This window comes from Carassius gibelio, chromosome A21 (genome assembly GCF_023724105.1).
Source record: "Carassius gibelio isolate Cgi1373 ecotype wild population from Czech Republic chromosome A21, carGib1.2-hapl.c, whole genome shotgun sequence".
Classification (NCBI taxonomy): Eukaryota; Metazoa; Chordata; class Actinopteri; order Cypriniformes; family Cyprinidae; genus Carassius; species Carassius gibelio.
The window spans coordinates 5,335,364-5,353,545 of NC_068391.1; the positions used below are offsets into that span (position 1 = coordinate 5,335,364).

At 35.8% G+C, this 18,182-nt stretch overlaps 1 protein-coding gene across 4 annotated transcripts in view; it reads right to left on the minus strand.

Annotated features, from left to right (window-relative positions):
- The window catches only part of LOC127941785 (rho GTPase-activating protein 24), a 90,223-nt gene that overhangs the window by 12,182 nt on the left and 59,859 nt on the right, over positions 1–18,182 (minus strand). Inside the window, exons 1-2 of one of the 4 annotated variants that reach the window (XM_052537183.1) lie at positions 15,536–15,763; positions 2,267–2,389 (exon numbers count right to left, since the gene is read on the minus strand). In XM_052537183.1, coding sequence (XP_052393143.1) covers positions 2,267–2,389; positions 15,536–15,608 — 196 coding nt within the window. In that variant the 5' untranslated portion in view covers positions 15,609–15,763. The other 3 variants (XM_052537185.1, XM_052537184.1, XM_052537182.1) reach the window with 3 other exon arrangements.

An 18,182-nucleotide genomic window follows, 5' to 3' on the forward strand; every position in this document is an offset into this window, starting at 1 on the left:
CATATCAATTGCATATTGATCATATTGATCCAGAGGGCGCTGTAGATGGCGGCTGTAGATGCTAATGTTTTCTCTTGGTTCATTTCTCTTGGTTCATGTCAAATTATTTTTGATAAATAAGTCGCACCTGACTATAAGTCACAGGACCAGCCAAACTATGAAAAAAAGTGTGACTTATAGTCCGGAAAATACGGTACACTAATTATACACTAAACTAGTTTATTATGGTATTAATTAAGTTTTGAAATGTTGAGTTATTAAAAAGATTTTTTTTCCTTAATTTTTTTCCTTTTCATTTTTAATTTTAAGTTATTGTGTATGTGTATGTACTTTGTCATTTTATTGTCAATTTGTTATGTGCTTTTGTCCTATTTATTAGTTTTTGTTGTTTATATATTTAAATTGAATCTGTTTTTATTTCAGTTTTAGTAATTTTAGTGCTTCCATTTAAACTTATTTTATTGAAGTTGCCAAGGCAACATTTCAAATTTTCATTTAAGATTGTTAAAATTGCTCATTTAATATTAGTCATTTATTTTATTTCAGCTTAATTTAAATGACTAAAAAAATTTTTTCTTAATACATTTAAAAAATAGCATTTATTATAAAATATTCAATCATATTATTATTATTTTTTGAATATATATATATATATTTTTTATCTATATTGGACAAGGTGATATTTGGCATTATTTTAAAATAAAGCTTGCATTATTTGTCCCACAGGTCACAAGTAGGTTGGTAGAGTTCTTTGTTTAGACAAACTGAACTTTTTAACAAACATGTGATCTCTCTTGGATCACACTGGGAGTATCAGCTTCAGATAGTCAATACTCCTTTAACTACAAAGAAGACATTTATAATATGTCACTGCTGTAAGCCGATAAATTCATTGACAGAAGTGTGATCACACTGCAAAATAACAAGTCAAAATCTAATTAGATCTTAAAGTGAATATAAACAACGCCTGCGACCTAATGAATTATCATCCTCGCACAGCTGCACACACATGCTCAAATCAGGTCCAAGACGGAGCTGCCGAAGGTCAAGGAGAAGAGTCTGGAAGACACATGCACTGCACCTGGGTGGTCGTGAAACCACATATGGTTGAAACAAAGTGTCCATTTGTCAAAATTCAATCATAAAATTAATGTTTAAAGGTTAAGACGGTGTAATTACCGAGATTACAAACCAAGCAAAGCAAAAATGTGGACCCAGGGTATTACAAATGACTATGTAAAGTAATTAAACATTGGTTTAATGAAATTGTGTGTTTACAAGAACAAAATACTTAAAGAAAAGCCAAACCCAGCAGGTAAAGTTGCCCCTCCATGTTTAATGCTGTCAGTCTGTATCACATGGCTTGGTGCTCTCAGAAATCCTGATACTAAACAACCTTAAAAAAAGACCCTACACTGACCCTGGAGAGTAGACGGAAAAAAATAAGCACACCTCCAAACACACGCACTCATTGACAACTGTGATTGATTAACTATCTCAAAGACCTAATGCCATTTATTTTTTTATATTTTTTATAAATGTATACTGAGTATTTAAATACATGAATACATGCAACCTGCTCCATCATTTTGAGAATCTAATAATATGTTTGTTTCTACTTCAAACCATCACTAAAATATAACCATTTAAAAACTGACTGTCAAAACCCTTGTCATTGTCATAAAAAAAATTACTATATATATATATATATATATATATAGATAGATAGATAGATAGATATCAGATTTCATAATATATTTTAATGCTCTTATATGATATAATGATTTTATATTTACATATTACAAAAAAAGGATATTTTCTTATTAATAATGAACCTGTTTTTGTTTTAATTTTGAGAAGTTAACATATTGTCTAATTCTTAATGTATATATATATATATATATATATATATATATATATATATATATATATATATATATATATATATATATATATATATACATATATATAAACACACACACACACACTTTATATGAACATAAAGGGAGAAAAATACTATGGAAGTTAATGGGGACGATCTTATAATATCATCATTTCTGTTCACACAGGTTTGAGCTGTTAATGTTGCTAACCGAGGTTCAAATATCATTTGTCTCCTTTAACTAGTCAGTGTGCAGTACTAATACAGTAGTATAATATATATCAAAGTTAAGGCGGTGTAAGTAGAGTAAAGCAAAGTTAAACTGTGACTAGTCTGTTTATAACCATTAACCAATGGTGACTTATTCAGGGTGCAAAAGCTCACCTCCTCCAAATGGAGCCCATATCACCCTGCGGATGCTCTTTACCCAGTCCTCCATGTCATTCTGTGTGCTGGCCATAAGTAGATATGTCTCATGGTTGGATGTCATTCGCTCCCTGTCGCCCCCTACAGAGAGAACATTGAAATAATGGTCAGATGTTTGTTGGGTTGAGTTTATTAAATACCACCAAAAAAAAACAACCACATTTGACATGAAATATCAAAATGTAATATCAAAAGTCATCAATTGTAAGGGCCAGCTAAATTAAAATATCTTAAGCTTTATCTACTTTTAGTCTGAGAACCTTTCCTTTACAAAAGCAATGACGATTGGGTTGATTTGCTCGCTCATAGATATTTCAACAAACTTTTCACTTGTCAACATCCAGACCTGAGCTGGTCTTGCCCGTTAAAGGTGAGTGCCAGAACATGCCTTTGTGTACTAAACCTCAATGACACTTCTGTGATCTGTCAGTAACCTTTGACTCAGAACCATTATTTACAGATGTACAGGTGTGTCTGAGACATCACATGTTTAGTCTGCTGGGGAATCAAGTGTCTGTCTTGTTTGTGAGAACAGTATGCATGGGCCATTTGAGCTGGTTTATGAAATTTAAATGACCACTTTAATGGTAGAAAGTGTTAGGTTTTTTAAAGCAAGTTTTTCACAGTTGTAATAAATAAACTAGTAAAAATACATGTTACATATATATATCTTTTTAATGACAGCATTGCAATAATGAATATGAGATTTTTTTTTTTTACATTATACACTCTCAGAAAAAAGGTACAAAAGCAGTTTTTCCTGAGAGTTCATAATTTAAATAAAATCTCATAATCATTATTTTAATGCTGACATTTTAAAGTGTAGCTTTTGAAAAGGTATCGCCCCAGTGACAGCTTTTGTACCTTTTTTTTCTGAGTGTAGCAATTTAAACTTTGATAAAAAAAAAAAGAATGATCAAAAAAGTTTTCTTATTTATGCAAAATATAACTTATCGATTTAGACTGATGTAAAATATTTTATCAAATTAAAATTCAATAATTTACTTTTTTGTTTTGTTTTTATAAATCATTTTTTAAATGACCTTTTTTATTTGGCAGGTTTGAGATTCACCCACTAGAGAATAAAATGTCATTCAGGGAACTTAAGCTCTTATACCATCAGACCCTTTTGCATTTTAACAGTGCTGATTCAAATGATTAAAGCAAATAAATAGGACACATCAACACAAGTCTGATCAATACCAAATATATCTTGTTTTGCCCTTCATCCATATGGAAAGAGATGATTACCAGTCTTTAAAAGCAGTCCGACAGTCCAATGCTTGCACTGATGCAGATTTTTAAGAGTTAATGGATATATGACTTGTGTGAAAGACTACATTATTCATTGTATTCATTTGTGTAGTTCTCCAGGGACTCTGCCCTGTCTTGAGCATCGATTTTCTACTGCAACAAGATCAGTTTGGCGCCCATTAAAAATGTATTTATGGACTGTCGAGAAGCAAATCAGATGGAAAACGTTGAAGTAACAACAACGGCAGCAGTGTTTCCATCGACTTCTCTACGGCACCTCTCGAAACGGAGCGATTGATCATTCGGAAATATGCTGTGGCTTTTTTTGTCATGGAGACTTGGAGCTAGTCTAGAGAATAGACTAGAGCAAATTTGCAGAAGTTGCATTTATGAAATACGTCTGTTTGCCTTCAATTGGGTAGCCAAAGAAGCTGTTGCATTTACAAACCCTGCCCTGTATTACAAGTTCTAGGATTAAAAGTTTGCATACTGAGGTGAATTAGACATACTGGAGCAAAAAACATTCAAGCAAGCATAACATTTTTAGAAGGAAATCCTCCAACAAAAGAGAAAAGCAAGCATTGTGAGCAGTCTCATGGGCCTTTTGTTTCTGTACCTTTAAAAGTTATTACACATGTAAATGGCCTTTGTTATGATACAGTTGGTCATCATGTCACCTATTAAGATGCATTTTCTTGAACTAAAACAAAACCATTCAAAGATTATCTGAAAAGTCAACACTACCCATCTCATTACATTTGGGAAACTTGCACTAGTGTTTCTGCATCCACACCTGTTTTACAAATGAAGGAGACAAAGGCTGGAATGCTGAGCTGCAGCCCGCTGCCTGAGGCTGGAGATGAATGGAAGGTAAGATAACGGCAACTTAAGCCAAGACTGAAGTGTCATGGCATATGCATCGACCGAACCGCTCACACAGGAATGCATGCGTGCAACTAAGGGTAGACTCAACAGGGGTCCTGCCTGAGCACAGTTTACAGACCATCTGCTGCGGTCTCATCTTCCTAATGCTTGAGCAAATATAACAACTCACGCACACTCACACAAGAGGCCTGAACAGACTGTCTGATGACCAAGAGGAAACTAAATGAATCAGAAATGAGTCTATCTATCAGTAAACAATGACTGTTTACTAATTAACACAGCACCTGTTTTATACTACACAATGCTTTTATGTACACACCTTTATTAAAACTCATTGCGTGATAAAAGTATGAATTCGAATGTCCTATAGTTCATAATTAGAAGACTTACATTATACCTTCAGATTTGTTTTTATCATGCTTTTGTTGACATTTTTGGAGTTCAGCAACATCCCTCCCCATTCACTTTCACTGTATGGATTAAAATGGATTGAAATGGTAAACAAGTGGGAAAAAAAGTAGAGGTTTCTCCACCACAAAACTCAAAATAAGCAGTTATGCAACAACAAAATGACTACTCTGCCTTTAGTTTGGTTCAAAAGGCCGGATGCCATTCACAAAAAAAGAGACTCTAATCTAGAACAGCGCCTCACATGGAATCAAAGTACCAAACTAAAACAAATAAGTCTAACTATCCCACATTTCCCTCAAAACAATGTCAGCATTGCTTCTACTGCCCCGTGATTCTCTTTTCAATCATTTTACCCCATAAAACAGCACTAACCCGCACTCTAGTTGACTTTAGAGACCCCTGACCCCACTCTTAATACCCACGGATACTCTAATAGATTACCTTCCTCTCTAATGAATTTAACGATCTATGACCCATGCACTCTACCCTCTCCTCCATCACCTGGTTGTACATTAACACTAATGTGGCTCTTTAAGCTACTTTTCCCATGAGTACAGATAGAGGCGACCCATTAAAGCCGTGGCCTAGTGGTTAGAGAGTTTGACTCCTAACCCTAGGGTTGTGGGTTTGAATCTCGGGCTGGCAATAACACGACTTAAGTGCCCTTGAGACAAGGCATCGAACCCCCAACTGCTCCCTGGGCGCCGCAGCATGAACGGCTGCCCACTGCTCCGGGTGTGTGTTCACAGTATGTGTGTGTCCACTGCTCTGTGTGTGTGCACTTCGGATGGCTTAAATGCAGAGCACGAATTCTGAGTATGGGTCACCATACTTGGCTGAATGTCACTCCACTAATGCTATTCTATTATCAGCAACCTTTTCACAAATATAAACGGAAGCTTTGAAGTTCTGGATTCTCCATCCATCTTTTGGCTTCTCTCTACCTCGCAGCGGGAGAGTGACGAGCTCTCAAGGGTTCATTATGAACCAGGCTTTCACAAGCCTGCTGCCATTGATCCTGGTGCCAGTTCACATACTCAGGAGACTAACGAGAGCCCTTTGTGCCCGCTGAGCGTTCAACAATCAGCCATCTTCATGACCAGGGCAGGGCTGAGCCAGTTAGCGAACCATAATGTGCCAAGCACGATGTCATCGCTGACAGATCTACTCCAGCGATCTTCAATAAATGAGGCTAATATGCATATGGATGAGCCAATTACATTTAAAATAACATCACTGCATAACTCTGCCAAATATTGCATCATGCGTGCTTCTTGGTGTGCATGTTTTTCCAGACGCACTGCTTACACACTAAAAAGCACTTATGCAGATGTGAAATGAATTATAGATATGGGTTATACTTGCAAAACAGTATAATCATTTTTGAGGATTTCTAAGTTAATTTTGCCCTATATAATGTTGCACCAATAAATATGCATGTATGACCCATATATTTATTGGCACCGTTAAAGAAATAGTTCACGCAAAAATGAAAATGTGCTGAAAATGTACACACCCTCAGGCCATTTAAGATGAGTTTAAGATGTAGATGAGTTTGCTTCTTCATTGGAACAGATTTGGAGAAATTGCAGTACATCACTTGCTCAGCAATGGATCCTCTTGTTTAGAACTGTTTTGGACTATTTTCATTCGTAAATGGTTCTTGATTTGTGCATATTTCTCTCCCGATTCAGACAAGATGACTTTTTGACTGGAGAAAGCAATATTATGTGTAGATTAACTGATATTTTAGCAACAGTTTGAAGGTAGCCTATCATCTTGAAATCATCTTGATGGATTTGTTTTTTACAAACACACAGCTTTATTCTTCACAAGATGCTAGTAGATGGACTGGAGTGGTGTGGAGTATTGTGGTGTTTTTATCAGTTTGGACTCTCATTCTGATGGCACCCATTCACTGCAGAGCATTCATTGGTGAGCAAGTGATGTAATGACACATTTCAACAAATCTGAAGGTGAGTACATTTTCAGCAAATTATCATTTTTGGGTGAACCATTCCTTTAGGAATTCATATACAGACACTAAGTACTAAGTAACACTAAGTAAACATACACCACATAAAGCAGTATATTTCTTTATAGAGAGCCATCTGACAGTGTGTTTGACTACTGGACAGAAGGTTTACCTAGTGTAATGTATAGTCCTAGCAAGAACCATCGGTGCATGGTGTGTGTGCAATAAACAACATGAATGAGCCCCTGACACACACATTCCTCTCATGCTAAGTGTGTTTATCAGTGTGTGCTGCTCCTATGGAATTCTCACATATGAAACAATCCATCACATGCACAAACCTTAAAAAATCCCAGAAAGACAAACAACAATGCTTCATCTAAAACATCTGTCAAGTTCATGTTCCACTGACATAATAAATCTAGACACATATATAACAGTGACCTTATAATGTAAAGACCCAGGATGCATTATTGCATTATATCTGTGATCATTTTTAAGCATTCATCTATGCACATATACATCAGACAGATGTATATTATAGTTTCAAGTTAACCTTCCACAATGGATACAATGAGTATTTCTTATTAAATATATACATTTTATCATTTAGTTAATTTGATCACTCTGTATATCACAGTTGCATGTCATCGAATCATGCAATGTTAATAAACATTAGATATTTCAGATTTATTAAATTCTGTGTAAAATGAGCTGATAATTACATGTGGCACAATGGAAAGCCACATGATTACTTCAAGTTCACCAACAACTGTAGTTAATAATAGGCTACTATAAATACTATATAGAGCACATAAACACCTATTAATGTGGGTTGAACTTGATAACATAAATGTCATATATAACTTAAAAATGCAACATAAAACACTACAATATACAAACTAATAACAAAAATAAAACTTTTTAAATAAACCTTAAACAAATGTAACTGTTCACACAAGGTGCCAATAGCAATTTCTCCATAAATAATGAAGTGATTCATACATTTTACAGTAATGAGATCAATTCTATTCTATAACAATAATACTAATTTTCTTTAACATTGTTTTCGTAGTGCATGCAGGATGAGGTAGAGGGATAAAAATTGTTAAAACGCGTCGCGAGACCCTTGCATCTGTTTTTTTGAAACGCAAGAACAAACGCATTCAATATGAACTCACCCTTAGAGATCCTTGACATTTAAACGTCACATTTGCGATTTCAGTCCAGTCTTGTTTACACTCTGTGAAATCTCACACGCAACAGTTCCAGTCTCAGATTTTGCGCGCTTCAAAATGAAACCACAACACACGTCAACACTATAAAATAACGCCTCAGTATGCAAACTAACCCTTTGGTATCCAGCTGCGGATAGTTGTTACATGCGTGTGGACTCAAAGTACTACAGAAATAAATCCCACTTATGTTCCAAACGGCCGCGCGCGCTGCTTCTCACACCAGCACCTCGCGCGCACCAGCGCTGTCAGTCCCTCCCTCCCTCACGCGCTCGGTGCGATGACAGCTGCGTGACGTCATACAGACCAATGACTGTGAATGGAGGACGCTGTTGTTCATTTATTTCATTTACTTAGATATAAAGGATCACCTTTTAAAAATACAAAAAAGTATTTTAAAGCACAGCAACAACAATGCATCTGTGTCTATTACCTCATTTCATATACAAGCACGGCTGCAATAAAGATGTTTTTTTTTTTGAGAGGGTGGGGCGTGGAGTGGAGTGGGATAAATTTCTATATTAAATTTCTGGCAAAAAAAAATAAATGAAGCATATCTTTATTTTCATGATGCAAATCATAAAAAACAACAACACAGTCTAGTCTAGTCATCCTGACCTCCTGACACACTGTCTTGGCTGACTCCTTGTTCAGTCAACTATTCAGCATTCCCTGCATTCTTCCTGTTTCCCTGATTTAGAATTGCACACCCTCCTTCCTCAGGATATCCTGAACAACTGCTCCAGTATTTCTGATCGTACTCATCTTTGCATTCACCATGAGTAAACCGATTAGCAATATTTCTCCTCCACGAACAACGCGTCCGCTGTGTCCATCCAGTAAGTTGGCTACTAACAATTGACCCAGACAAAGTCTTATTCATCTCATTAAATTAAATGAGATCTTCAGGATGGTGGTTTGATGGCATAGTAAATCTCAGGGCTAACGTCTGTCACGCATGCCTGTGGGTTTAACATCAACTGCACTGACATAATCAACTGAAGGTCTTTATTCAGATGTCAATGGAGTCTAGGAAGCATTTTCCAAGCAGCTGTCTGAAGGCATTCACAGGCTGCACTGTGTGAACGGATTGTTATGCAAACATACTTTGACTCCCGAAAGATTTTCTAGTGTGTATTGTCTTCCCTTTCTCTCTCTTTCCAAGGAGCAACACAGCAAAGAACCCATATAACCTTTACAGACACGAGTGACAGAAACAAATGACTAGCCTAGCCTTTGCAAGAAACCCATTGACCTCATTTGTACTGTTTCTTCCTGTTTATTCCTCCATAACATCCGGGATGTGCTGCGCGTGTTTTTTGGTGACCACCAGAATCCAAATAATCAACTTGAGTCAAAATAGAGATCTTAACTAGTCCACACATTTACAACCAGTTTGATGTTTAATACTGAATAAAGCCATAAAAGCAATACTTTCAACCAATGGGATTTGACTGTGGGTGGGGCTACCAAGTGTAATGTTACAAAGTTCAAAACTAAAGCGTCACATCATGGCTTCGTGGGAAAATAACTTTGATTATCATGAAAGTGAAGTGATTTATTGCTTCCTCTTTCAGAAATTGTATTTGATGTAATCTGCAGACCGTAATGAAAGAAGTCTTATATAACCCATTATATTGACTGTGATAGCCACAATGGAGAGGAAAAGGATACATTCAAAACTCAAAGTGATTTCCACATTATGCTTAACCCTTTTTGCATTCTACTGAACTACTTTAACTTTTCTACACACACACATACTGTGTGTGTGTGTGTGTGTGTGTGTGTGTGTGTGTGTATATATATATATATATATATATATATATATATATATATATATATATATATATATATATATATATATATATATATATATATATATATAAGATGCTTTTTAAGTTCAAATGTCAAATGTCTCAAGACACTTTTGCCTTTTTGAAAGTCACTTTTAGGTCCGTGTAAATCAAAGCTTCACACTTGTAATTTGACTTTTTAATGCTGCACATTGACATGAATCCACAGGAATCCCAATCACAGAAAACAATAAAAAAATGAATCTTTAATTTTTCAATGTGACAGAAATCTAGAAGGATTAACAGAAAAGGGTAAAGAAAGACTAAAAAAGGAACACTGAACAGCTTCAAATGACAACAATACCTATAACTATCAGCGATACTATTCTGCCAGATTCCAACAATGAGTAATTAGCAACAGACGACCAATCATAATCAACCTCAACGCTTACCTCGTTAAATATTCATGAGCTTTACAGAGCCACAACTACATTAGTTTTTGCATCTCGTCCAGTCATTGGGTTTCAAGTGTGCATACACAAATTTGTATGTGAAATCAACATACAAACCTTTTCATTTATAATAATACTCTATTGACTTTTGTACTTTTATTTATTCAGAACTTGCAAAAAATAAAATAATAATAATAAAATAAAAATACACATACCTGTACTCTGAGTGGCCAAATGTACTTTCATCTTAAATATATTTCATCAGCTGTGAGATTTCTTTGTATAACAACACAGCTATGTGTATGTACTGTACAGCTGTGCATGAAAAAAATAAATTACGTATTTGGACACGCTTATTTAAATCAATCCAAATTCATTAACATTAGAACGAGGATATAAGAACAAATTACGATTACTCATACAAATATGAAATAGTTCACGCAATAATTAGTCAATGAAATGTGATTAATAACAACTTTTAACTTTTAGTTTTACAAAAGTATTAGGTTAAAAATGATCCTTAGCAATGTCAAGTAAAACAAACCCAAAACATTGATTTTTGGACACTTATTTACATACGATGATTGGCTAAAATTTGCATATGAGCTCAACAGTGACAGTCCTTCTTGATTCAAGCGTCGTTACTGTAGTTCTGCAGGCAGTTGTCTGATACTGTTTACTGTTGCCTGTTGTCATGGTAAAGGAATGAGGAGGATTGTTTACAGTAATTTCCAGCTAGCATGTTCCATGTTCCACGACTCCTGCAAACAAAACATATTCCTCCTTCTCTGCTCTTTCTTTCCGAGTCTCAGACATACAACCAAATGACTGTCTAAGGGACAAACTCTTTCTCCTAGCGCTAATGTGGCATGAATGATTGATGCTGTTGCGTGGAAAGCTCGCCGTTTCTGACTGCACTCTGAGTCCAGTGACACACTGAATCAATTCTTGTAGCTGTCATACTGATATCGTATCGCTCCACTGCACATTGCGATAAAAAATTCAGCATTACGTCATTATATCACAGTTCCTGCAGTTGCAGATCGTGACATTAGTAAAACAGTCTTGATAAGGAGTGGCATGAAGGATTAGACATGCTCACAAACAGACTGTTGTGTTCGGGCCTAATAATCTTAACCTGGATTTACAACCCATGTCAGGGCTTAAGCAGTAAACACGTCTCCATTAGTCAAAGCACATAAAACAATTTAATTGCACTCTGGGTGTAGTACGTCTGATTATAACAACATTTAAATATGCAAATAAACCAGGTTGTGATCTGTAAAGCATATCGTTTGAGCGCAGAGACCATCGACTTGATAAATATGAAACATTATTGATGAGAATTTGATGGATTGCCCGTCCAGCAGCCCAAGGAACGGTCAGAAGATAACACAGTCATTTTGAAACTAGATCTTAGAGAGTCATGGAATAAATCCAACACTTGATTAAAAATCCATTTGACTCTGTGCATTTTATATTCCAGATGATAGAGAGAGCATCCATTTTTGCTCTTGCATTGCAACAGACATGTGGCATAAATGAAAAAAGAGCAAACTGCTTTTTTAAAAAGGTGATGTGACACTAGACTATATTTCTAAACATTTAAAAATGATAAAACATAAATATTATTTAAATAATTTATAATATCAAATCAAATGCCAATATCAATAAATAATTAACATTAATATAAATTATTTTATATTATAAAAAATTATATAAAAATAAAATGAATTAATAAATATACAATTATTAATAAAATTGTAGTAATATATATATATATATATATATATATATATATATTAAAAACAGAACAATAAGTGTCCCATTACATTACCTTACATTATCACTGAATGGCCTAAGTAATTTTGCATGCTCAATCCTTAGTTATGGTAATTTACATTAATTACAAAATAATTGCAATGTTTTTAAATCATAAATATTTTTTGATTCATAAATTAATATAAATATTAATATATAACCAATTAAATTGATTAAAATTAAAATGATTCAACAATATTAAACATATTTAAACACACATTGATATAAAATATTGTATTATTCTTTAAATAGATAAATATTTATGTATGTATTATTATATGTATGGTTAGAGAGTCAGACTTGTAACCTGAAGGTCGTAGGTTCGAGTCTCAGTGCCAGCAGGAGTTATAGGTGAGGGGGAGTGAATTAAAAAGTGCTCTCTTCCACGATCAATACCCAAGACTGAAGTGCCCTTGAGCAAGGCAGTGAACCCCCAATTGCTCTCCGGGCCCTGGAGCAAATAGCTGCCCACTGCTGAATACAGAATTCCTAGATAATTAATATTAATTTGATTAAATAATTAGAATCATTAACAAATAAATAATTCATAAATGATTATAAATTATAATATAAAAACACATCCTGTACAAATCCTGTTGTCCAAATTTACTGCAAAATTAAGAGATGGATAATAAAAATCTATCATAAAGGAAAAATGATTATCTTGTAAACCCCATGGCCTTTCACTTCTTTCAAAGGTGAGGGAACAGATTTGCAGGTATAATGTACAGATGTCAGATAAGGTAAATGATTGGCTATTCACAGTCCCTGCTCTCCACCAATCAGCTGCACAGATAACACAGCAGGCCATTGTTTCATCAGTAAATCTTTGACTGACGCTGTCTCAATCTCACACTTCTCTCTGGAAAAATATAATATGAGATAAACCAAGTCCTATAGTGAAATCAAAAGTTAGCAGGGAGACTTCATGCTTGTCAGGAGAGTTGACCAATAAATAGGATTATATCTTCAAAAGTCATTTTCAGTAAACCCAAGTGAATGGTGCTATTCTGTTGTACACTCATTTGTGATTTGGCAGAAGCCAGTAGAAGTGGCTATTGTGATATACAAAATACTATATACTATATACTATATACTATATATATATATATATATATATATATATATATATATTAGGGGTGTAACGGTACGCAATGTATGCACACAAAATATGTTCCGCACACAAAATATTGCATTCGGTCATTCGGTACACACGTGCACCGTACCGAAAGCCCTGTACCGAAAAGGTCCAGTACGAATACACGTACCGTTACACCCCTAATATACATATATATATATTTACATGTGTATATACATATATAATAAAAGATAATAGATGTTTTGTTAATATAGGATCAAAGGAAAACAGAAGTCTTCCTAGACAATCCTCTAATTAAAGTCTTAAAGGGTCTGTCTCTGACTGCAGTGAAATAAAAGTGTCAGAGCTCCTGCCAGACAGTCTCTGGGCCAGTGTCTGTGTTTGAGGTACCCTGAGACTTTAACAACTCAAAACCCACACCATCTGCCACTGATGGCATGGAGCGATGGGGAGACAGGCTCTTCTGAAGAGACTAGACAGCCTGTCATGACACAGGACTCTGAAAGAGTGCAGTTTCATGGGAATAACAAAAGCAATGAGACTTGAGGTTTTAGATGGAAGATATGCTCCAAAATCTGCTAAATGCTCCTGCAAAACAGACACTCTCTTTCTGACCAAATCTTAAGGCTGCATTATATTCTAAAAATGCAATCCCATAAAAAATGAAAAAAATCTGTCCAAGATGGTGGAAAATGTTGATTATAAATATAATGCATTATTTATATGTAAATCATTTAATATTCAAGCTACTATTCACAAGTTTGTTAAGATTGAAGATGAGTAGAACCGTTTCCATAAAAATATTAAGCAGTACAACTGTTTTCAAAATTGATGATAATAAAAAATGTTTCTTCAGGAGCAATCAGCATGTTAGAATGATTTCAGAATGATCATGTGACACTGTAGACTGGAATAATGATGCTGAAAATTCAGCTTTGCATCACAAGATTAAATTTCATTTTAAAATATATTAAAATAGAATACAGTTATTTTGAAGTATAAAATTATTTTGCAATTTTATAGTTTTGATTGTACTATAATTCAATAAATGCAGCCTTGGTGAGCATAAAAGACTTCAAAAGAAACAAAAAAAAAACATTTAAATGGTATTGCATATGAATTTTAAAAATGATAAAACATACTTTTCTAAACACGAAGGCATGTATATATGTTTATGTACTGTATGTCTCTTCCCGTGCATGTCCTTGGTCCAAGGTTTTGTCAAATATGAGCTTGTCTGCTCTTTAATGAGTGACCTGAGCTATAAGACGGCCCGAACCAGGTGGAACCAAACAAAGGGGTTATAGTGAGCAGCAATTACTGTCACATACCTTCTGTCACAACGCCCCCTCACCCTTAAACACTCCATTATGTGCATTCCCATCATTGACTTTGCTAATCCTAAAGATCAACAGTCATTTTGTTAACAAAACCACCACATAAATCATTGAATGAATCATTTTGGGGTCGCACCAACAATGCAAAGATACAGATAATTCTTTTTTCTTATGTTCCTCTCAAAATAGTGTTGTGAAACGCTGCAAATATTTGATTTAGATGCTCGCTGCACACTAAGGAAGAACCAGGAGTTGGCAGGAAAAGGGATAATTGCTGTATAGCATTGTTTGCCCAGGATAGACATAACATATTTCATATATCCTGGTCGAGCTTCAACTCCTCTCAGCTACCATGAAGAGTTTTTAAAAGCCTAAAGAGAGCCGCTAAGGAATATTCAAGGCGATATCAAGCAAATATTAGGTTTGTATCATTTAAACAGAGTTGCAAAACACACACTGTACAGTGAAAGTGAGGTTCTCAAAGAGACAGCCGAAATCCATCAACACATCTGAGATGAAGAAACACAGAAATTAGGACTGTTTTGAGGGGAAAGAGAGCGAGAAAGAAAGCAGAGACAGTTCGTTGTGACTAATTGTTTATGAAATTGTCTAAATTCATAAATAATGTCCCACTCAGACAGACATAAAGGGCCCAAACATAATTATCGCTACAAATTAAACCACACTGCCAACTGTGAGCACTCAAATTAATCTACCATTTGCCTGAACGGTTTATAGAAAATGACTGGCCTAAATTTATGTTGTTACAATCAGTATGAATGCAAATTATGATTCATATCGAATTATGAAACTTATGAATTACAATGCAAGCTAAATACATACACACACACAATCTACTTTGAAAAATCAGCCTAAATCAATATTTGCAGCAAATCGTGTAAATCATTCTAGCATCTCAGAAGCTTTTCATCTGCAGCCACTGTAGAAATGAACAGTAGAATTACCTGCAGATGCAGAGAGACACCCGGATGTCCCAAATGGAGATAGCTGATGTCCAACCGGTTGCATTACCTCCATTATCAAGCAGGGCTCCTGCTCTACCTATCCCTGAGAAGAGGCCTCAGAAGTGGGGAAGAGCTGGAAGAAAAGTGGGTCTTCCAGGAGACTATGGGCCTGCAGACTTGAGGAGTGCTGCTTTGGTCCATAGTGAGGGCCGAGGAGGAGGGGAAGAAAGAGCCCAAGGGGAGGGGACTGTCTCTCTCTCTGGCTCTACTCGGTGAACAATAGAGAGTTTCAACAGACCCAGGAGCTCTTAAATGAGAAGAAGAGAAAAGCAGACCCCTTCTCCAGAGTCTGTCAGTCAAACTTTAGAATAAATAATTTCAGAGGATATGTATATTTTTATGAAGACTGTTTAAGGTGGCATATCTTTAACCCTAACCCTAACCTAACCCAGTACTGATATGATAAAAACAATTTAATAAATCCAACAAACACTTTTTTGCTTTGTTCAAAACTGTTTGAGTTTAATTTAACAATTAAACTGTTTGAGTACCTGTCTATAGACAGTTTTTTTCTGACTATAAGTCGCACATTAGTATAAGTCGCATCAGTCCAAAAATACGTCATGATGAGGAAAAAAACATATATAAGTCGCACTGGACTATAAGTCGCATTTATTTAGAACCAAGAGAAAACATTACCGTCTACAGCCACGAGAGGGCGCTCTATGTTTTCAGTGTAGACTACAGGAGCGCTGAGCAGCATAGAGCGCCCTCTCGCAGCTGTAGACGGTAATGTTTTCTCTTGGTTCATGTCTCTTAGTTCATTTCTCTCGGTTCATGTCAAATTAATTTTGATAAATAAGTCGCACCTGACTATAAGTCGCAGGACCAGCCAAACTATGAAAAAAAGTGCGACTTATAGTCTGGAAAATATGGTATTTATGAATGTATTACCACTTTTTTTCTTCTTCTATTCTTTTATTGAAGATCAGTTTATTTCGCAATTTTGTCCTTTACTTATTAAACAAATACTTTAAATACTTGACAGATTAGTGGAGAGCAGTTGTAATCGGTGCCAGGACAACGTTCTTGGTCCTTACTAGGGAGTGATGAACTAGTGTTTCCCTCCGAAGTCAGGAGAAACCCGAAACATCAATGGAGAACTTTCTAATCTTATAGTTTAAGATAGTAAAAGGTTAAAACTGAGGACGCTGATGATGGTGACGAAGACCAATCTCCACACAACCTGATTAAACACTCAAGCAGTCTATTGGGTTTGAACCAACATGGTCGCCATTCCAACTGCAGATAAATGATTTGACTCTCTTTGAACAATGGGCCTCATATCTCCAGCTCCTCTGGTGCATGTCCAGGGGTCTGGTTTCATTGCCCCCTACAGAGGTATGAGGAGAAAGAAAGAAGGGGAAAGTGGGCGACTGCCTTTATCTGATCCTCCATCAACTCATGGACTCATATCAACAGACTCCCACATCTTGTGTCCACAAGCTCCGTCTAAAGCCATTTGATAGTCACTGAGACTGAGATTGAAAAGACCAGGTCAGGGCAAAGGTGAAAGACTACTAAAGTTGTTCAGCTCTAAACGTCTCAACTGGAAGAGCTTGCAGCCTAAAAGACAACCACAATGCACTATCACTGACATTTCAATATGACACCACTTAGTGCACTTCAATGTGTCTTAATGATAGGGGGAGTAAGCTGTGCAGTGTATGGTTACGTGGGCGCAAGGTTCATGACTGTAACTCTGTACGTATGTGAAAGTAACCTTGTCTTGCATACGAACCACACTAACGTGCACGGGAGAACAGACATAGACACTCACCTGTGAGGACAGACGCCAGCCTCTATTGGAAAAGAGCTTAAAAAGGGGACGTCCTGCTCATTTAGATGAAATTAGATGCAACTTCTGAGCCATAACAAATCTGTTAGAAAACAATGAACCCTTTTCACTTTTCTGGGGTTATCATAGTTGGGTAGTGATAAACGCAAAGTGCAACAAAATTAATTTGCTCCAATAGCAAAAGAAAGCAATCTTTTAGCTTTTGGGCAAAATGGGATGAGACCTCGGATCACTGCAGCTGATGTCTCACTGGAAACAATATGGAGGCGAAATTTAAATGGATAGTTCACCCAAAAATCACCTCATGTTGTTCCAAACCCGTAAGAGCTTCTTGTGTTCACGAATGTACCACAACACGTGTGTGGTTCAGCTGATGTAGAACCCGGATGCACTGTGCCTTGTTTACAAGCAGAGGAATGCATATGAATGTGATATGGTACTCTAATGAAAGCGCATCCAAGACTGACATGGAAGAGAAAGAACTGTTGAATAGAGTCATTATTTTTGACTTCTATCCATACAAAAAGTATTCTAAAAAGTAATAAAATTACAATTTAATGTTCTTCCTTTCTGGGCCTTGAATGTGGAAGTTGCATTGCTGTATTTATAGGGTCAGAAAGCTCTCGGATTTCATAAAAAATGTCTTAATTTGTGTTCTGAAGATGAATGAAGGTCTTACGGGTTTGGAACGACACAAGGGTGAGTAATTAATGACAGAATTTTCATTTTTGGTTGAACTATCCATTTTATCTTTCCAGTCTTTCTTTGTTCAGGCAAACAAACTCTAGA